Source organism: Tachysurus fulvidraco, chromosome 3, assembly GCF_022655615.1.
Source record: "Tachysurus fulvidraco isolate hzauxx_2018 chromosome 3, HZAU_PFXX_2.0, whole genome shotgun sequence".
NCBI lineage: Eukaryota > Metazoa > Chordata > Actinopteri > Siluriformes > Bagridae > Tachysurus > Tachysurus fulvidraco.
In genome coordinates, this window is record NC_062520.1 from 734,795 (window position 1) to 754,887 (window position 20,093).

Genomic DNA, 20,093 nt, shown 5'->3' on the forward strand with positions numbered 1-20,093 from the left:
GGTATATATTGAGGAGATTTTCTGAGGGTCATGTGTGTAAAAACTTTACTTTGCAAGAACGTCTTGAGAGTTTTGTTTTTGATTGCATGAAGAAGCTCTTTTGAGTTTTTCATTTGTTACTTTCAACTTGGCAATTTCTCTTAGAGAATTGTTGGCTGATTGACCACAATAAAGACGTTTGCTCATTCTCATTGGTGCGACTCCCGGCGTAATGATACCGTATCAGTCATAATATCCGAGTGAACCTGACCCATGTCCAGAAACCCAGAAAGGAAGGGAGGGTGTCAAACATTCTCCACCACAAAGCAAAAGAAATAATAATATTTAAAAAAAAATGCTCCCAATATAAGCTGGAGCCAGGACAGATGCTATCCTGCTGGGTCTGAGAGTGGCGGAATCCTTCTGTCAGATAACCAAAGGAAAAAAAATCAGATTTATTAAATGCTATCTTGTTGCATTTATTACATTTATTAAATGTAACATAAGACACAAACTCAGAGAAACAAGAGAGACCACAAAGACATAACAGACACTAAACAAAGATGAGGATTTATTCACAAATAAATATGGAAGACAATTAGACACATTAGGAACAGGTGTGCTGAGGCTGGAAGGAATAGACAAGGGTAAAGCAGACACATGATCACAAAACGTACTGTAAACAAAAGGCACATGTCAAAAGTCCGGGCTAGATCCTGACATGACCTGTTACATGCCTCTGATCAGGGTTGTGTCTCTTTGCTAGTATCACTTGATCTTAGTGCAGTGACCAAGTGACCCATTAGCTCCTCAGGAGCTCTCGGCTGCACTGTTATAAACTGTTGTAGAAAGGACATTATTTACATTTACACTATTTACTGTAGAGTGTCACCCAGATGGGGATGAGGTTCACTTCTGAGTCTGGTTCCTCTAAGGTTTCTTCCTCATATCATCTCAACCTTTTGTTTTATGTTTATGCTCTGTAAAGCTGCTTTGAGACAATGTGAAGTCAAGTCAAGAAGCTTTTATTGTCATTACAACCATATATAGCTGTTGCAGTGGTTATGAATGAAGCACCTGCCTCACCTCCCGATCGCCACCAGAGGGAACCTTCGCCCGAGTTCTAGCGACTTCCGAACTACATCTCCCTACATCTTGCTGTTAGCCTGTTAGCTGATGATTAGACTTGAAAGATATTCCACTTTTTTCTTGAAATTTAAATAAATGTTTAAAAACTATTTCATTTGAAAAGTTTTGGGAGCTTCAGTAAAACATGACTTCTCACTCTCTCTCTCTCTCTCTCTCTCTCTCTCTCTCTCTCTCTCTCTCTCTCTCTCTCTCTCTCTCTCTCTGTCTTTCTGTAGGACAGCACAGGGCTGAAGTTGTGGAAGAGGAGATGGTTTGTTTTGTCTAACTATTGTCTATTTTACTATAAAGGTAAGTCCTAAACTCTGTGTGTGTGTTAATGTCTATAATGTTTACAATGTTTATAATGTTTATAATTCACCATCTGAAAAATAACAGTGCCGTGACCTCAGACCTCTTCACACTGTGTCGATATTCTGCTCATAACAAATGACCAGTCACTTAGTCATAGGCCTTTCAGAATGCAGCTATTTCCAACCTTTAGATGTAAATCAAGTGAAGAAATAACAAATATAAAATTTCCGGGATCCTGGGCGACGATCCACATGTCACTGTGAAGAAGGTTTTCAGTCCTACTGTATGTTAGTACAGATCTTATTCCCCATGATTAGATCTCAGTGAGTGTCAGTGTTCTACACAGCAAAACTTTGTGTTTGAACATAATGACATGCAGCATGAACACACTCCAAGCCTGTTTCACTCAATCTGGTTCCTTTTAAGGTTTCTTTCCTTGTCTTCTGGTTGGTTAGGGATATTTTAATGTGAATTTAACTTTAATCTGTGATGCTGTCCATGTTAAAGTGATTAATAAATACAATATAATTGAAGCAAATGCTACAGTCTGAATTATTCAGTTTAAAATTGCATATAAAAAAATTGAGAGATTTTACTGATTAAAATGGGAGGAAGAAGGATATTAATGTGTTAATGTGATCTGTTGTGTACTGCAGAAATCCAATCAAGAAAGCCTGAAGACTGATAACAATGAAAAAGCAGACAAAACAGAGTAAAACTCTCTCTCTCCCTTCCCCCCCCCCTCTCTCTCTCTCTCTCTCTCTCTCAGACAGTAGGGAGGAATCTGTGTTAGGAAGTCTTCCTCTCCCCAGCTATAAGATTTTCTTCTGCTCTCCAGGAGAGTGCAAAAACAGGAAGTATGCTTTTAAGGTGTGTATCTGTGTACATGTGGGGAGTCTCTAAAAATCACAATTTGCATGAAATCATTACACCGCTTTTGCTTAACTGTGTGTGTTGGTATTTGTGTGTGTGTGTGTGTGTGTGTGTGTGTGTGTGTGTGTGTGTGTGTGTGTGTGTGTGTGTGTGTGTGTGTACACTCGTAGGTGGTTCATCAGGGAATGCGTTCATATTTGCTCAGTGCTGATACCCAGGAGGACATGTTGGGTTGGGTCAGAGCTCTCCGCCACTCAGCATGCATGGAGACTGATGACCTAATCAACAGGTCCACCAATCACTAATGAACCAGATTACATTATAGCAATTTATTGTTTTCAAATGTAAATACAAATGTGAACACACACACGACATTTAGGTTAAATATATTAAAATATATATATATATATATATCTCTATCGTAGACGATGCTCCAGCTATCACGACTTCTCTCAGATAGGGGGCAGCACAGAGTCAGTGACCCCACTGCACATTTACAAGACCCAGAACAAACACTCTCATGCTGCAGGAAGTGTGGATTTGGGGGATCACAGAAGCAGACACAGACCTTTACACAGGTGACACATTTACTGATGATGTACATTTCATTTAACTGCTCACTCAACTCATTTCACTTGATCTCTCTCTCTCTCTCTCTCTCTCTCTCTCTCTCTCTCTCTCTCTCTCTCTCTCTCTCTCTCTCTGTAGTTATGATATTCAAACTCAGTCTCAAAGTTTGGACCACACAGGTGTAGATCACTTCCAGTGGCATGGGTCAGGCCCGTCGACCCCCAGATGTCATTATGGGTCACGGTCTCACAGCCCAATGGGCAGAGTTGACCTACGACCTCAGGTAAGTACAACACACTAACCCTAGTGGCTGTGTGTGTCTGTGCATGTGTATGTGTGTATGTTTGTGGTGTGTGTGTGTTTGTGGTGTGTGTGTGTGTGTGTGTGTGTGTGTGTGTTGACTTAGATTTTAGTTTTTCCACCCTCTACTCACCCGTACATAAAACAGAAAGCAAGGTACACACCCTACACACACTATACACAGTACACTCACTATACTGTACACACACATATACTACTTTCACTGAATACACACTACACAGGTACTATATATACAACATTTATTACATTTAGTAGATGTACTTATCATCAATGAGTTTTATATCAAAATATATCCCCATAGTAGCTCCCCCCACATCAGGGACTAAGAACATAGGTCAGACTACTGACCCTGTTCAGGAGAACAGCATAAAAATAAAAGACAAGGATTTTAAATAAAAAATAAATAACAAATAGATTTGTAAAGTTCTTTGTGACAAACTTTGATGTTGGCTTGTTGGAGCAAGAATTCCCAAAGGCTGGTATGGTAAGGTGCTAATACTTTGGAGGCGAGTGGATACGAGCATGTGACATCACCCGAATACCCGTGATACTGGAAACTTGCTGGAAAGGTTTTTGAGATTGCATATTTTGTGGGCGGGGCTGCGGAAAAAAAAAGGCCAGTCAGTACACCAATTTAAACCTTTATCATAATATTGTAGTATTAGATTTTACCTAAATAAGAATAATAACATTATATAAGAATAATATATAATTATTACATTTACATTTACAGCATTTGGCAGATGTTCTTATTCAGAGCAACATACAAAAGTGCTTTTAAGTCTCTATCGATGAATACATTAACTCTGGGTCACTAGGTTACAGACAGATTCCGTGAACCTAAAACTCTGTTCAGGTTTTTTTTGTTTGCTTTCTGTTTATAATACACATACACAGAAAACAGGGACAAGTGCTAGTTTAGGTATTTTAGGAAGATAAACGTCTTCATGTGTTGTTTGAAGACAGTCAGTGACTCAGCTGTCCAGACATATAGGTGAAGTTAATTCCACCACCGCGGTGCAGAACAGAAAAGAGTCTTATTGTGAACTTACCCCGAGAGATGGTGGGACCAGTGGAGCAGTGCTGGGCTATCACCTTTTAGGTGCAGGGTAAGGAGTGATGAGGGCTTCGAGGTAAGGTGGAGCTGGTCTGGTTTAGGCTTTGTAGCCAACCATCTGATGTGTTCAGCTACAGGAGCCAGTGGAGGAGCACATCAGTGTGGTGGTGTAGTGGGTGTATTCATGTGTAGACCTGACACAGAGAGCTGCAGTAGTCTAGTGTTGACATGACAAGAGACTGAACAAGTACCTGAGCAGCCTGTGTGGAGACAAAAGACTGAATCCTTCTGATGTTGTAGAGAAGGAACCGACATGAGCGAGTCACATTAGGGACATGTGAGGAAAAGGACAGATCATTTTTCATGGTTGTGAGCTGTGACTGTTGTGCGGGAATATTGCTAGGTCATGACCTGGGAATTATTATTTATATCACCTCTGGCTTTCTCATTAGGACAGATGTTAGAGATATAAATTAACTTAATTTTAATGTATTTACTTGTTTTAAAATTTATTTATTTATTTATTTATTTATTTATTTATTTGTTTGTTTGTTTGTTTATTTATTTTTGTTCTGTTTCTATTCCTATGTAAAACTGCTTTGAGATTATGTGAATTATTAGAAGTGCTATACAATTAAATCAAATAAATAATAATTAATAACAATTAATTATCATCATCATCATTATTATTATTATTATTATTATTATTATTATTATTATTATTATTATTATTATTATTATTATTATTACTACTACTACTACTACGAATAATAATAATAATTGTTTGTTTTTTGCTACTTTGTGACGTAGTGTGAGAAAGAGACACACACACTCTCAGCATTACAAGGAGGTACAGATGTGAGTAACACACACACTCACACACACACACACACACACACACACACACACACACACACACACACACACACGAACACTGTTTAATGTCTCTGTGTGTTGTTAGATGGTTCTGACCTGTTTGTGTGGCTGTGATAAAGTACTACAGACTCTCTCTGTAGAAATGGATCTACTACAGAATGATAAGGTGATGAACACATAAACACACACACACACACACACACACACACACACACACACACACACACACACACACACACACACACACACACACACACTCCATATCTGTTCCTTACATGGATCTGTGTATGTGTGTGATTTTGTGTGTGTCATGGGTGTGTGTAGGATCATGCTGAGTTTGCCTTGAACATGTCTCGTATAGAGTTGGGCAAGAGGCAGTTAAATGACCAGCACATATCCCAGAAGGCTTTGCTGCAGGAGGAGCTCGTCACCATCAGAGCCAGAATGTGTGACATAACACAAGTATGTGTTAGAGAAAGAGACATGTAAAACAGTATTTATAGCATCTTGTCCTAACTGTAGTGTGTGTGTGTGTGTGTGTGTGTGTGTGTGTGTGTGTGTGTGTGTGTGTGTGTGTGTGTGTGTGTGTGAGTGTGTGTGTGTGTGTATGTATGTGTGTGTGTGTGTGTATGTATGTGTGTGTGTGTGTGTGTGTGTGTGTGTGTGTGTGTGTATGTGTGTGTATGTATGTGTGTGTGTGTGTGTGTGTGTGTGTGTGTGTGTGTGTGTGTGTTTGTGTGTGTGTGTGTGTGTATGTATGTTTATGTGTGTGTGTGTGTGTGTATGTATGTGTGTGTGTATATGTGTGTATGTGTGTGTGTGTGTGTGTGTGTGTGTGTGTGTTTGTGTTTGTGTGTGTGTGTGTGTGTGTGTGTGTGTGTGTGTGTGTGTGTGTGTGTGTGTGTATAGGAGATGGAGGGAGTCTGGTTGGACTACAAGAGGATGGAGAGTGAACTGTGTGTGTTTCGTTCTCACCTGCAGCACATCTGCCATTTTGGACTTCCACAGGTACTGATATTAAACCTTACAATGACAAATAACTCTCACAGCACAGCAGATTAGATCATGGGTCTCACAGGCCACGTTACAGGAGGCAGGACAAAGGACAGGACATCTGTCTCGACTCACTTTGCGATTTTTTTTTCCAACCCAAACATTGAATTATTCTTGTCTTCCTCGGACTCTGAGGAGTTTGATGTGGGCAATGATTCCTAATAGAAAAGCTCCTGGAGGTGAGTACTGTACATGTGCTGTGGCTGAGCTTAGCTTAGATTAGCTTAGATTAGCCTTATGAAAAGTTAGCACAGACACACACACAGACACACACACACACACACACACACACACACACACACACACACACACACACACACACATAGTACTACAGACTCTCTCTGTAGAAATGGATTCTACAGTATTAAAACATAATAAGGCGACCATTAACTAACTTCATGCCGCCTTACACCTCAATGCGGGTGTTTTTTTCAGACCTCCACACTGAGGTGTTGAGGATGTGGTGACTTGCAGTGGTGGTGTGTGTTTACATCAACACAGAATGGTATAAGATCTCTGTGCTTGTTTCTGGTTACTGCTCATCCTCAGTGGAGTTTGTGACTGTTAGATGCAGGCCATTTTATCTACCACGGGAATTCACCACTGTTTTCATTGTCAGAGTTTACATTCACCCCGTGCTAATGCTAAAAAGGTGCTAAGTGAGATATACGGGGCTATTAACGATCTGCAGCCCTGCCCCCTACACGGCTACTCAGACCACATCTCTGTTAGGCTAATTCCAGCATACAGACCACTCGACAGAGGCTCTAAACAGGTTCTGAACAGGTGAAAACCTGGCCATCAGGAGCCACCTCTGCTCTTCAGGACTGCTTTGAGTGCACTGACTGGAACATCTTCAGGGAGACACACCCAGACAATCCACAGCCACTTCCAGGACAGCGGAGACACCCGGCGCATGTGGCAGGGCGTACAGGTACTCTGTCTATCCAAGGTCGACGTGAGGAGAACTCTATGCAGAGGTAACACACAGAAAGCTGCTGGACCAGACAACATTCCTGGCAGGGTGCTCAGGGAATGCACAGAACAGCTAGCGGATGTCTTCACTGACATCTTCAACATTTCCCTGATCAGCGCCGTTGCTCCAACGTGCCACAAGACAACCACCATTGTCCCCATCCCAAAGAAATCTACAATGTCCTGCCTAAATGAATATCGTCCCATCGCACTCACACCCTGATCCTGGAGAACATTGTCTAGGTTAGGGGTATTCCCCTCCAGGATACTTGTGCTGTGGCCAGTTGGTCCTCTCCACACACCCTTATCAGGTTCCATAACCTGGACCTGAACCCCACTCCTGGGTCCTGGGTCTTGATATGGTGTTCTGCTACTGGCTTGTTCGTAATCTTTCATCTGAAAGAACCCAGGGTTTGTAAGAGAACATATCTAAACACACCGTAACATGAATACCAAAGATCAGCAAAACTAATACAGGACAATGTTCTTGAAATGTATTAATTAGTGTTTGGTTATAAAAAATATCTCAAACATTAAACAAATCTGAAACTCAAACAAAAGTCAGTTAAGAGCGACAGAAGAGGGAACTAATCAAAATATACAAGAGGAAAAAAAAAGTTCTGCTAACAACACAAACGGTGTAAAAGGCTGTAATGTGTTCATTCTCTCTCTCTCTCTCTCTCTCTCTCTCTCTCTCTCTCTCTCTCTCTCTCTCTCTCTCTCTCTCTCTCTCTCTGTGCCTTTTTAGGAACGCCCCCTGGCTCAGAAGCAGATTTGGATGATGGACGATATTCTAAGTGGTCTGAAGCCCAACAGGAGACGATTTAATGCACTGATTGTTTCACACACACCAAAGAGTGAGTGATCAAGCCTGTAGCTCTGCACATATAGTGACTGGAGGAGGGGCGTTAACCCTGGAGATGTTTGTGGACATGATTGTAGATGTGAATGTGACCGTAGATGTCATTGGTGATGCTTTGTAGGACTTTCCCTTGTCTATTGTGTTCTTATCATCTGCTTTCTAATTCTCTCTGTTTCCTCTTCACAACTCATCACTCTGTCCAGAGGAAAGTGTGCACTACTGGGTGAGTTGTGTGTTGTGGGGGAGAGAGACACGTTTAAGATGTGTGTGTGTGTGTGTGTGTGTGTGTGTGTGTGTGTGTGTGTGTGTGTGTGTGTGTGTGTTTGTGTGTGTGTGTTATAATTAAACACAGACACTTCTTTTCTTATAAAGGGGGAGGAGTCAGAACCACCAGCTCGTCCTCCTTTACCTTTGGAATTGGAGAACACTAATAAGAGCACAAAGCTGAGGTCTGAGTGGGTGGAACCAAATTACACAGTGAGTAAACAGAGAAGAAACATTATTATTATTATTATTATTATTATTATTATTATTATTATTATTATTATTATTATTTGTTCTGCTCTTTTCTCCCACACACAGAAGTTGTACAACACTGATACAATCAAAACAGGTAAACACACTCCTCCACACACACACACACACACACACACACACACACACACACACACACACACACACACACACACATCTTAAACTTGTCTTTCTTTTACAGAATCTCGGGCAGTGTGTTTAGGGGAGGAGTCTAATCATTTCAGACAGGTAACTACAGACCACGAATAATTATTCATGTAAATTGTAAATCTATAGATATGTGATTTGGTGAAAACGGTCTTTCTGTGTTGCTGTCAGATGGCCCAGAGGTTCCACCAGAAAGAAATGCACAATAAGAGGAGCCAAAGTCCAGATTATCGGATGAATAAACCCAGATCATTCATCGAGTCTGAGTCTGAGTCCTCTCCGTTCTGTCTGATGTACGTGACGAGGTCGAAGCTTCCTTCAGCTCTCACTGCACAGAGTGTGTGTGTGGAGGACTCAAACCCTGAGGAGGACAAAATAAACACACTGAGTTACAAACATGGAGAACGGAGTGATAACGACAATGTATACACACACACACACACACACACACACACACACACACACACACACACACACACACACACACACACACACACACAAAGGAATTAGCATAGCTGCTGTTCATAATATTAACTAGCACTAGATGATAATGTGCAGTTTACCAGATGTACTAGAGCACTAGGATGTATTATGTGTACGCCTGACTAAAGAGATGAGTTTTTAATCTACATTTAAACTGGGAAAGTGTGTCTGAGCCCCGAACACTATCAGGAAGACTATTCCAGAGTTTGGGAGCTAAATAAGAAAACGCTCTACCACCTTTAGTAGACTTAGATATTCTGGGAACTAGCAGAAGTCCTGAGTTTTGTGATCTCAGAGAGCGTGAAGGATTGTAACGTGTTAGAAGACTAGTTAGATACATGGGAGCTGAACCATTAAGAGCCTTGTACGTAAGTAGCAGCAGTTTGTAATCAGTTCTAAACTTAACAGGTAGCCAGTGTAGAGATGATAACATTGGGGTTAAAGGTCATACTTTCTTGTCCTAGTGAGAACTCTGGCAGCTGCATTTTGGACTAACTGTAACCTATTTATTAAAGATGCAGGACAACCACCTAGTAATGCATTACAATAGTCCAGTCTAGAGGTCATGAAGGCAGGAACTAGCTTCTCAGCATCAGATACAGACAGGATGTTTCTCAGCTTGGTGATATTTCTAAGGTGAAGAAGGCTGTGTTTGTAATCTGGTGATATGAGTTTAAAGACAAGTTACTGTCTAATAAACACCAGGTCTTTCACTGTCGAGCTACTAGTAACAGTACATCCCTCTAAATGGGAGTTAAAGTTTGAGAGTTTCTGTGCATTGGTTTTTGGACCTATAAGTAATATTTCTGTCTTATCGGAGTTTAACAACAGCTCATCTAATCTTTTATCTCTCTAAGGCACTGAGTTAATTTAGACAATCCGTTTTTGATGAGATATATAACTGCGTATCGTCAGCATAACAATGGAAACTAATCCCATGTCTTCTAATGATGTTTCCTAAGGGGAACATGTAAATTGAGAAAAGCAAAGGTCTTAGAACTGAAAATGTTATCGCTCAGACAAGTAGGATCTAAACCAACTTAAACAACTCTATAGCTGGACATAGTGTTCTTATACACAGTTATAATAACTGTCTATAGCTGGACATACTGTCCTCATAAGCAATTCTTAAAACCTCTAATTTAGTTTTTCTCCATTTCCGTTCGAGGTTACGGGTCTCCCTCTTGAGGGTGTGAGTATGACTATTATACCCCGGGGCAGGTGTTTTATCTCTAACCTTCTGTAATCTGACTGGGGCAACAGTGTCTAATGTGCTAGTGAATATAGCGTCTATGCTGTTAGTCATTACATCTAGGTCGTTTGAGTTTAAGGGTACAGTAAGAAGTCCAGACAGATCAGGCAGGTTATTTGTGTATCTGTCTTTGGTGGTCGGGATAATGGTTCTACCGAGTCGATAACGTGGTGAGACACAGTTAGTCTGTTCTATAGGTAGTGTGTACATTATGAGGTAATGGTCTGTGATGTCATCACTTTGAGGTATGATATCTATATCAGTGACATCTATTCTGTGTGATATTATTAAATCTAATGTATGATTAAGACGTAGTTTACTAGGTCCATAAATGTGAGTCCTAAAGCATTGTTTGTCTCGTCAACATGAATGTTGTGTATTTCCAAAAGTCATCATTAAGGACAAGCACTTCAAAATAATTAAATCTATACTGGGTTCTCTGGGTAACAGTAAGGAGATCACTAGAGATAGTGACAACACCACCTCCACCACCTCCACCACCAGTCTGACGAGGCTCATGCTTATAGATATATCCTGATGGTGTAGACTCGTTTAGACCGATGTAGTCATTAGGTTTAATCCCAGTGTCGCTTTGGGTGATGTAATGTTCAGGAGCCCAAACTTTAGGAACTGTTTTTGTTGGTTGGCATTTTTCAGGTCTAATTACAGTAAGTTTATTTAGAGAACTTTTAATGCATTTACATTTTGATCTCACTGCTCAGGGAACAGACACAGTTTCTATAGGATGAGCTTCGTGTGCATTTGTATTGCTTATTGTGGGAAGCAGTTCAGACACGATGATCCTTGTTGTGGGCGAGATGCTGAGAACCGACTCCACCAGGGTCTTCAAGACCCTCTTCAGGACCTGTTGATCTCTCTTTATGTTTCTTATGTCCCAGTTTTCTGTATGTAGTCATTGTGGACCGCTTGACTTGTAATTCTTTACATTGTCACCTGGTGTCAAACATATTGTCACCACAATAACAAATAATTCCACAAACATACCGTATATCCTGAATATATTTCTGTATAGAGCCTGATTTCTAATTTGACACATTTTAGAGCCATTTTTGTGTCTATAAACTCTGTATTAATGAGGTTTTGCTTAGCTGCATGACTGAACATGACTGAAGCAACACCTAATGATCAACAAAACGTTGATAATTTACTCTTTGTGTGTTTTACAGGTTGATGTCTGTGATTTAAACAGAGAATCTGATTTATTTGTGAAATCTGAACAAAGACACAATAAACTTAAACGAGTGGAACACGTCAAAGAGCGAGTACCGAAGAGGTGCCTACACACCAGACACAAACCCGCCAACAAACTCTGTGTCCTTTATTTTAGCCCATAACTGTTACGGATGTAGAGACAAAGCTACAAAGCTACAGATAATATTGTAGAGTTTTTTATTGACTTAGGAATCTATTGATGAATTCCTTTGATCTGTTTCTCTCTCATCTTCTCAGTGTCCTGAGACGGAGTGACTCTGCTCATCCTCTGAAATTCATTGATATTGAAGGATCTGTTAATCGTTGTAAGTTTCTGTGTGTGTGTGTGTGTGTGTGTGTGTGTGTGTGTGTGTGTGTGTGTGTGTGTGTGTGTGTGTTGAACGTATATATAATGTTTTTCATCTGTGTAATAGGCCAAATGTCCACACAGTCCGTGAGCACTGATAGAGTTCATATCCATGGAGACATGTGGATGTCTGAGAGTGACGTACCTGAAACACCACCCACATTTAGTGACATCAAGCCTTCATCAACCAATCACATTTCAACACTCACGATAAACAACATAGCATCTGAGGACACAGATCAGAGTGTGAACTGCTCCACTTCTACCAATCAGAGGGCTGAATGGTTTCTCTCCACCAACCACTGGCAGGAGTTCATTCCCCTCAACATCCAGGAAGAAGAACTTTCACCAACCAATCAGGATTCAGACACATCAACCAATCAGGATTCAGACACATCAACCAATCAGGATTCAGAACAATCAACTAATCAAACTCACTTGAGAGGAAAGTCGAACATGACTACATCATTAATCACCATGGATACACTTAATAAAAACACTCCTAAGTCCTCAGGCATAGTTTTCCATCAGGCAACAGGAACTTCCTCTGACAGTCACATGGTGTCCCGTTCTGATCACTCAGGAAGAGAGCTGTGCATCGATGAGGAAATCCAGTACAAACCTGCTCAATCAGCCACAGACAATAATGGGGGTATAGTGGATGGAGCCAAAGCCCAACGATCAAACCTGTCCATTAATCCCAATGAGAATGGAGCCCCTACAGAGAAAGCAGTAAAAGAGACAGGAAGTGATGTCACTATCGGTGGCAAAACTACAGAAGTAGTTTATGGTTGTTGGAGTAAAAACTCAGAAACCAATCACAATGATTCGTTTCACAAACCAAGAGTCACGGTGGTAAGCACAAGCCTATAAAGAGGAATAATTAAAAATAAATAAATAAAACAATAATAATTATAATAGTGATTGCTTTAAAGTGTCTGTACTGTACTTCACTTTTGTTTTTAAGTTCTTTTTTTAAATATTTCACACAACAGCTACTATAATTTTGCAGAAATATTTAAATCTCCACCTGATTTCTCATTAAAAAAGCTGTTTATTTATTTTTAATATTATGCTTTTTTTAAATGTAATTTTTCATTCAGTATTTGGTTGATTGTGTTAATATAGTATATAATACACTATAATATAGTGTTTATTTTTAACATTTACTCAGCATCCTTCAGACTGGTTCACTGAGTCTCAGACTAAACTAAGTCTCACATGAAGAGTTTACAATCAGCTGTTAAACTGAAGTGTTAAAGGTGCGGTCTCAGATTTTTTAGAAATGCTTCAGAAAACTGAGTCGGGCCGAATAATAAACAAAAAACAAAACAACCGTGTAGCCAATGAGCAGAAAGGGGCGGGGCTTGTCGATATGGGCGGAGAGAGTGTTCGGTGCGCATGTGTGACGTTAGCAGAAAGCGGTTTTAACATTGACATGGAGGATAAAAACAAAGAAAGAAAGAGAAGAAAGACTTACGATAAGGCAAGAAGTAGGACGTGTTAATATAGGATCAGCTTTCCAGCGCTGGAGAGAACTGAAGGAGCAGGAAGTTGGCCACATATTCACAGGTTGGAGTTTCCCGAGTCAATAACTCCTGAGCTAAACGCTGTTACTACACAAATAACACCTCTTTTCTATCGTAGTAATGTAGAGAGGCAGCTACAACCGCGTTTTGTGTAGTAACAGCGTTTAGCTCAGGAGTTATCGACTCGGGAAACTCCGACCTGTGAATATGTGGCCGACTTTACTTAAGACGCCGAGGCGCTTTTTTCCTTCTCGATAGGTGAGTAACGTTGGTTTTGCTTTGTTACACAGAACTAATATATGCCTTTGTCCTTTACATCATTATGCTTGTGTGGCATTTTTGCTTGTTTGTTTATCTACAATCGTATTGTTCTTCCCTTCAGCTATGATAAAGACACGTTTCTTTCTGTTAGTCGCCTGGGTTACGTATGTACGTGTGGGCGGAGCTATCGATACAGGGGTGGGACCCATTTGGGTTAGGGGCGTGTTTGTTTTGGTGATTTTATATGTCGACATTGGCTTTCAAACAACGCAGACCTCACCTTTAATGAGCAGGGCAACTCCATTTTCTCACATTTAAAACTTCATCTTTTATTCTATCAATATATCATCAACACTTTTCTAACAGGCTTTAACTTTAAATGTTACATTTTATTTGCAGTTCCTCAAAGTCACATATTTAATAAAAATCTATTTGTACTGCACTTTTAACAATGGACATCGTCTCAAAGCGGCTTTACAGAACATAAACATAAAACAAAAGATTATTATAAAGATAATTCATTATTGTGTATTTGTCCCCTATGAACAAGTCTGAAGCGAACCTCATCCTCATTTGGGTGACAATTTAAATGCTGTTTTATTCTTTGTGCATTTTATTTTTCTGCTAAATGCCATAAATGTCATTGTACATTATAGAATTTAATTTATTTATTTTCAGTTTTGAACCTCACAAAACACGTGTTTAAGATCAATCACTAGTGAAGTTAGTGAAGAAGCTCATCATGAGCTCCTGTTTCTGCTTTTGGGTGGTCAGACTGGGCCAAGGTCAATGTGTTCTGAATGACTGACTTCAGGATGTGGTGTTTGAGTTGTAATGAGATGAGAAAACATTAATAATTACGCAACTGATAAAATATGTGTGTGAAATAAATGTGAAATCAAACGTGTGTGTGTGTGAGTGTGTGCTCTGGGTTGTGTATGATATAAATAATAAATATAGAAATAATTGATTTCAATATTTCATATAACTCAGAATTTCTGTCACAATTCATTAATTTATTCAAAATAGTTTTATCATATTCATTGATTAACTTGATTTTGGTAACTTCAAATTCATCGATTAACTTCATTTAGTTTTGCTAATTAATATTAGAGTTTGTCGTAAACTTGCGCTGGCCCATTATTTCACTCGACTATAAACTGTCGTAGAAAGGACATTATTTACATTGACACTATTTACTGTAGAGTGTCACCCAGATGGGGATGAGGTTCACTTCTGAGTCTGGTTCCTCTCAAGGTTCCTCGTATCATCTCAGGGAGGTTTTCCTCACCACCGTCACCTCAGACTTGCTCATTAGGATTAATGTCAGAGATAAATAGTCACTTAATATTTTAATACTTGTAATAACTTTTAATTAATTATTTATTTTTTATTCTGTTTCTATACTCCTGTATAGATGTTTTTGAGACTTATCATAGTAACATATGCAAAGTCTCAAAAATAACATAAAGTAGCATAATAAACTGAGTTTAACTGAAATTAATAAAAAACATTAATCAATACAATTTATTTGTAAAGTTAAAAAAATTCACTTTGTCTCAAATGCAACTTTACAGAAGTATGGAAATAAAAGGGGAAAAAAAGGAATACATATAATTACTGCATTTCTTTGCCTTGTACTTGTACATGTGTAATGACAATAAAGTTCATTAGGGATCAAGTCTGAGGTGACGGCGGTGAGGAAAACCTCCCTGAGATGATAAGAGGAACCTTGAGAGGAACCAGAGTCAGAAGTGAACCTCATCCCCATCTGGGTGACACTCTACAGTAAATAGTGTAAATGTAAATAATGTCCTTTCTACGACAGTTTATAACGGTGCAGCCGAGAGCTCCTGAGGAACTAATGGGTCATCATAAACTCTGAGTTCAGCTCAGACACAACACTAAATCCTTCCTGTCAAAGTCTTCAAATGATCTCTGATGAAGACAAACAGTATACAGAACAAATACAGCTGACTGACACAACATTGGTTCAAAAGAAGACATGACACCCGGTGGCTTCATACACAACACATGAGACACTGGCTGACCATGAAGATCAATCCCTGGCAGGGTGACCACCGGGCGACGAGACTCCAACCAGGGGTAGAACATCAGGATTGATGACGTAGCTCCAATAATCTAATAATCAACTGCCATAATTTAATCATTAATATAAAATATGGAATATAAAAATTAAATTAGTATTTAGAACACTTTCAATAACTGGCACGATATCCAATATATCCAAATAACTTTATTTAAAAAACAATAAATAAATACATTTAAGGGCAAAACTTTTAAAATAAAAAAGTCTTTAGGATCTGATCTGCAATCTTATTGGTCGATGTGAAACAGTGGACTTCTCAGGTCCTGATGTGTGTTTGTCAGTCTTAGAGGATCATCTGAATCCAAATCTGCAGCAGTCAGAAACCTCGATGTCTCTTCATATCCTTGTATCTCCATAAACAGATGGGTTCTGACTGGTAGAAACTGAGAGAAACTGAGAGTGTGTTTCCCATGAGAACCTTTCATACTGAGGGAAACAGGAAGTCTGTGGTGAGCAGACAGGAAGTGAGTGTAACCAGTAGGCTGTACCATCTCTCTGAAGGAACAATCAGCATCTAGAAACACACCCTGTACCACAGACACACACATTCAGAGGAGATGTAAGTCAGACACAGTAACCAGATTTAAACACAGTAAACAGTTTAAATCAGACACGTCTCACTCAGACTCCATCCTGGATGTGATTTAGAGCACGTTTGTCTTGCATGAACAGTGTTGACATCAGTGTGACAGTTTAATGTATCATAATCTGACATGCTGAAATTCATTCATTCATTCATTCATCTTCTACCTCTTATCCGAACTTCTCGGGTCACGGGGAGCCTGTGCCTATCTCAGGCGTCATCGGGCATCGAGGCAGGATACACCCTGGACGGAGTGCCAACCCATCACAGGGCACACACACTCTCACTCACACACACACACACTATGGACAATTTTCCAGAGATGCCAATCAACCTACCATGCATGTCCTTGGACTGGGGGAGGAAACCGGAGTACCCGGAGGAAACCCCCGAGGCACGGGAAGAACATGCAAACTCCACACACACAAGGTGGAGGTGGGAATCGAACCCCCAACCCTGGGGGTGTGAGGCGAACGTGCTAACCACTAAGCCACCGTGACCCCATGCTGAAATTTATAACTGTAAATACACTTAGGATGTCACTATAGAATGTCCTTCTGTTAGTGTTTGTGTGTGAAAAGGTGAGTGTTTTAATCTGGTGGTTTAGACACTGTTCAAATCTCAAAAAGCTTCTACTGAAGAAACATTTCTCAACCTTGGAGTCATTAACTTCACACTTACACTTCATACACTTACTGTACTGTCCACCTTATTAGGAGCACCTGCACATACAAACCAAGATCTACAAAAGTATTCATCAGGGTTCGTTTATATAAATAACCTAAGCATAGACACTCCCATGGAGGGACAATCCTGTCTATCACCAAAAGTCAGTAGGTGGGTAAAAAGGGGATCAGTCAAACACCCAAGAGACAAAAGTCTCAAAATGATTACCAAGTAGAAGAAGTCACTACTCACCAGAGCAAATAAGTGACCGTCTGCATTCAGACACAGGTACAGCGATGACCTCACACCCCGAATCGCTGTGTAACCTGGTTTTACGGCTTTTAGCTCTAACACCGCTGTCACACACAAACACACAATTTTACTCATACGTATATCTATGGGAGAATCATGCACACATACACAGACATGTAGAAAGGAACTCACTGTAAGGTGTCGGACTCTGAGCTACTGACACTGTGCCGTTGAGTAAAATCTCAACAAACAGGCTGTTGTCTTTATTTTCTGGATAATTAAGAAACAAAAAAAAAACAGGTTTCATTGATTAGTCTTCAAAGGAAAATAGAGAAATATCTGTCATTTGTCTGCTAAAAAGACTAAAGGTTAATTTAATTACTTAATAACTTCATTTTAAACTTAAATTTCTTAAAATTCATGGCTTTGGTCATGGAGCTTGCAAGTTGAGTTAGTGGAAATGGAACGAGAGATGGATGAGAGATGGATGAGAGATGGATGAGAGATGGATGAGAGATGGATGAGAGATGGATGAGAGATGGATGAGTCCCTTTTCTCTTCCTCTCTGCTGACTCTAATTTGCTCTGACTCCCGGAGCTCCCTTTCCGATTTCCGCCGACCCGAACAGGTAATTATTATCATTCGCATCGGACTCTGAGGCGTTCACTGTGCACGATGATGAGCAGCCTGCCTCTGAACAGCTTCCTAAATCAGCCAGTGGCTGTTCTAAAAAATTCTAAATAAATAAATAAATAATGTGCGTTGTCACTAAGCACAATCTTGCCTTAATCTGGCAAAATGGCCACCGCATTCTCTGTTGTTTGAATAGCTCCCTGAGGTGATCACATGCGTCATTACTAAGCTTAGATTAGACTGGCCTTATGAAAGATTAGCACTGAAATCGCTACCTAACTTCACACCGCCTTCCACCTCCAAGCAGGCATCTCCCATTTTACACAGAACTCCACACTGAGATGTTAAGGCTGTGGATTGATCTGTATTCTGCCTGTTTATTCTCCTCAGCCACTGCTGTCTATCACTGCTGTCTATCACTGCTGTCTATCACTGCTGTCTTTCACTGCTGTCTATCACTGCTGTCTATCACTGCTGTCTATCACTGCTGTCAATCACAGATTTGCAGGTGTACCAAGCTGACCTGCAAAAGAGCTCGTCTGAGGACAGAAAGAAATCCTAACACCCGAGGACTAGGGTTTCCAAGGATGTCACGTTAGGGCCCTCTCCACTGGTGTCTAACCCTTCACCTCATGTGATTTGGAGTTTAGCCCTCGACTGAGCCAAGATGAGCCGGTCATCTGGATAATTGAGTACATGGATGCCCTGGGTGTGCAATGATGCCAGAGCCTTGTGAGTAATAAGATTAGGCCTAAAGGGAGAACCCAGCACTGGTACGCTTCTCCCCAAAAAGTAAACCTGGCAAGACTCCTGTGTTCTGGCAAGACACCTATATAAAGATAAGGTAGGTATTGATGCAAACCAGTCCTTGGACCTGATCTGAAACAACAGTTAACAGACGTCACCAACAACCTCCCCAGAACCGGCTGAAGAACTCCAGAGATGAGCCACAGTTCTATTGGAGCCAAGATAAAGCTATGATGAGTCCTAAATCATGATCCAGTACAAAGAAGCTCAGCTGTGAGATGTGCTAAAGGTGGTGTCATGGCTCGGCCTTGTGCTTCTGGAACAGACTCACTAATCTTTATTCATGATGGAGCTCATTTACAATTTACAGAGAAATGCATCCAGTCTAAATCAAGAGGAACTTCATCACGCAGCAAGACAAGGATCCAAAACACACCACCAACTCAACAACAAAAGAAGTGAAAATATTTAGGATTTTAGACCAGACCTTAGAAACAAGTCACATCCTGAAGAGGAGACTAAAGAGAGAAACCTTCAACCCTGTATCCAGTTTTTTCTTTCTTCTCTAAAATGTTTCTGATTGACTTTCACATAATTGTGTAAGTTCACATTGAGGAAGAATAAAGTTCTTTAATTTTACATCACAAAACATGTGTGTGTGTGTGTGTGTGTGTGTGTGTGTGTGTGTGTGTGTGTGTGTGTGTACATACCCACATACAGGTGTCTCTGCCGAACTTGATCGCCGTAGGCCAATACCGGAGAGGAATCATGGAGGGATGGAGAGTAGTTAGTGAGAGGGTGTGAGAGAGAGAAATGGAAAAGTAAAAAAAATCCTGCAAACAGCATCATTGTTAAAAAAAACAAAAACACAAAACTGCTAACAAACTATTACAGATTAGTACAGTGAAATAAAAAAAGGATAAATAAATAAATAAAAATCTAAACAAATTAAACGAAATTAATTAAATTAATTAAATAAATAACCGTCAGTGAGAAATGCTCTTTGCATTAGAGGCTATGAAAATGTGTTTGGTTTTTATAGGCAGTAGCAGGAGGAAGATGGTGATTCACACGGCTTACGGTAAGAAACACAATATTCTAAGAAACATCACACACTCAGTGATATTGACCATATATGGGCTTCCTGTTGTTATCACAAAACTCTGTAGTGTGAATGAGCTGAAGTAGAAATAAGACAAACATTCCACACAAGCGCACACACATACACACACACACACACACACACGCACACACATACACGCACACACACACACACACACACACACACACACACACACACACACACACACA

The 20,093-nt window shown here is 40.1% G+C and overlaps 2 protein-coding genes across 2 annotated transcripts in view; one reads left to right on the forward strand and one right to left on the reverse strand.

Annotated features, from left to right (window-relative positions):
- Positions 1 to 13,062, forward strand: part of si:ch211-234p6.5 (pleckstrin homology domain-containing family A member 5) — a 34,007-nt gene extending 20,945 nt beyond the window's left edge. The window contains exons 4-21 of the mRNA XM_027154165.2: positions 1,344 to 1,416; positions 2,189 to 2,289; positions 2,463 to 2,581; positions 2,718 to 2,870; positions 3,001 to 3,145; positions 5,051 to 5,098; positions 5,202 to 5,282; positions 5,441 to 5,578; positions 6,026 to 6,124; positions 7,893 to 8,001; positions 8,210 to 8,229; positions 8,379 to 8,483; positions 8,589 to 8,619; positions 8,722 to 8,768; positions 8,859 to 9,110; positions 11,610 to 11,716; positions 11,893 to 11,960; positions 12,069 to 13,062. Coding sequence (XP_027009966.2) covers positions 1,344 to 1,416; positions 2,189 to 2,289; positions 2,463 to 2,581; positions 2,718 to 2,870; positions 3,001 to 3,145; positions 5,051 to 5,098; positions 5,202 to 5,282; positions 5,441 to 5,578; positions 6,026 to 6,124; positions 7,893 to 8,001; positions 8,210 to 8,229; positions 8,379 to 8,483; positions 8,589 to 8,619; positions 8,722 to 8,768; positions 8,859 to 9,110; positions 11,610 to 11,716; positions 11,893 to 11,960; positions 12,069 to 12,874 — 2,502 coding nt within the window. The 3' untranslated portion in view covers positions 12,875 to 13,062. The remainder of the gene's footprint in view (positions 1 to 1,343; positions 1,417 to 2,188; positions 2,290 to 2,462; positions 2,582 to 2,717; positions 2,871 to 3,000; positions 3,146 to 5,050; positions 5,099 to 5,201; positions 5,283 to 5,440; positions 5,579 to 6,025; positions 6,125 to 7,892; positions 8,002 to 8,209; positions 8,230 to 8,378; positions 8,484 to 8,588; positions 8,620 to 8,721; positions 8,769 to 8,858; positions 9,111 to 11,609; positions 11,717 to 11,892; positions 11,961 to 12,068) is intronic.
- Positions 13,063 to 16,086: 3,024 nt separating this feature from the next.
- On the reverse strand, positions 16,087 to 19,724 carry LOC113647442 (fibroblast growth factor 19-like). The gene is made up of 4 exons (XM_027154170.2): positions 19,493 to 19,724; positions 17,595 to 17,672; positions 17,403 to 17,506; positions 16,087 to 16,428 (listed from the first exon to the last, which is right to left on the reverse strand). Exons 1-4 carry the CDS (start codon positions 19,629 to 19,631, stop codon positions 16,129 to 16,131), a joined length of 621 nt encoding a protein of 206 aa, XP_027009971.1. The 5' UTR covers positions 19,632 to 19,724; the 3' UTR covers positions 16,087 to 16,128.
- Positions 19,725 to 20,093: the final 369 nt, after the last annotated feature.

Excerpts from the sequence above, each read along its gene's own strand:
- LOC113647442 (XM_027154170.2), bottom strand. The coding sequence starts at position 19,631 with ATGATGCTGTTTGCAGGATTTTTTTTACTTTTCCATTTCTCTCTCTCA. Across the intron at positions 17,673-19,492 it reads GCAGAGACACCTGTATGTGG|AAAATAAAGACAACAGCCTG; the intron begins GTATGTACACAC and ends TTAATTATCCAG. Across the intron at positions 16,429-17,402 it reads ACGGTCACTTATTTGCTCTG|GGTGTGTTTCTAGATGCTGA; the intron begins GTGAGTAGTGAC and ends TCTGTGGTACAG.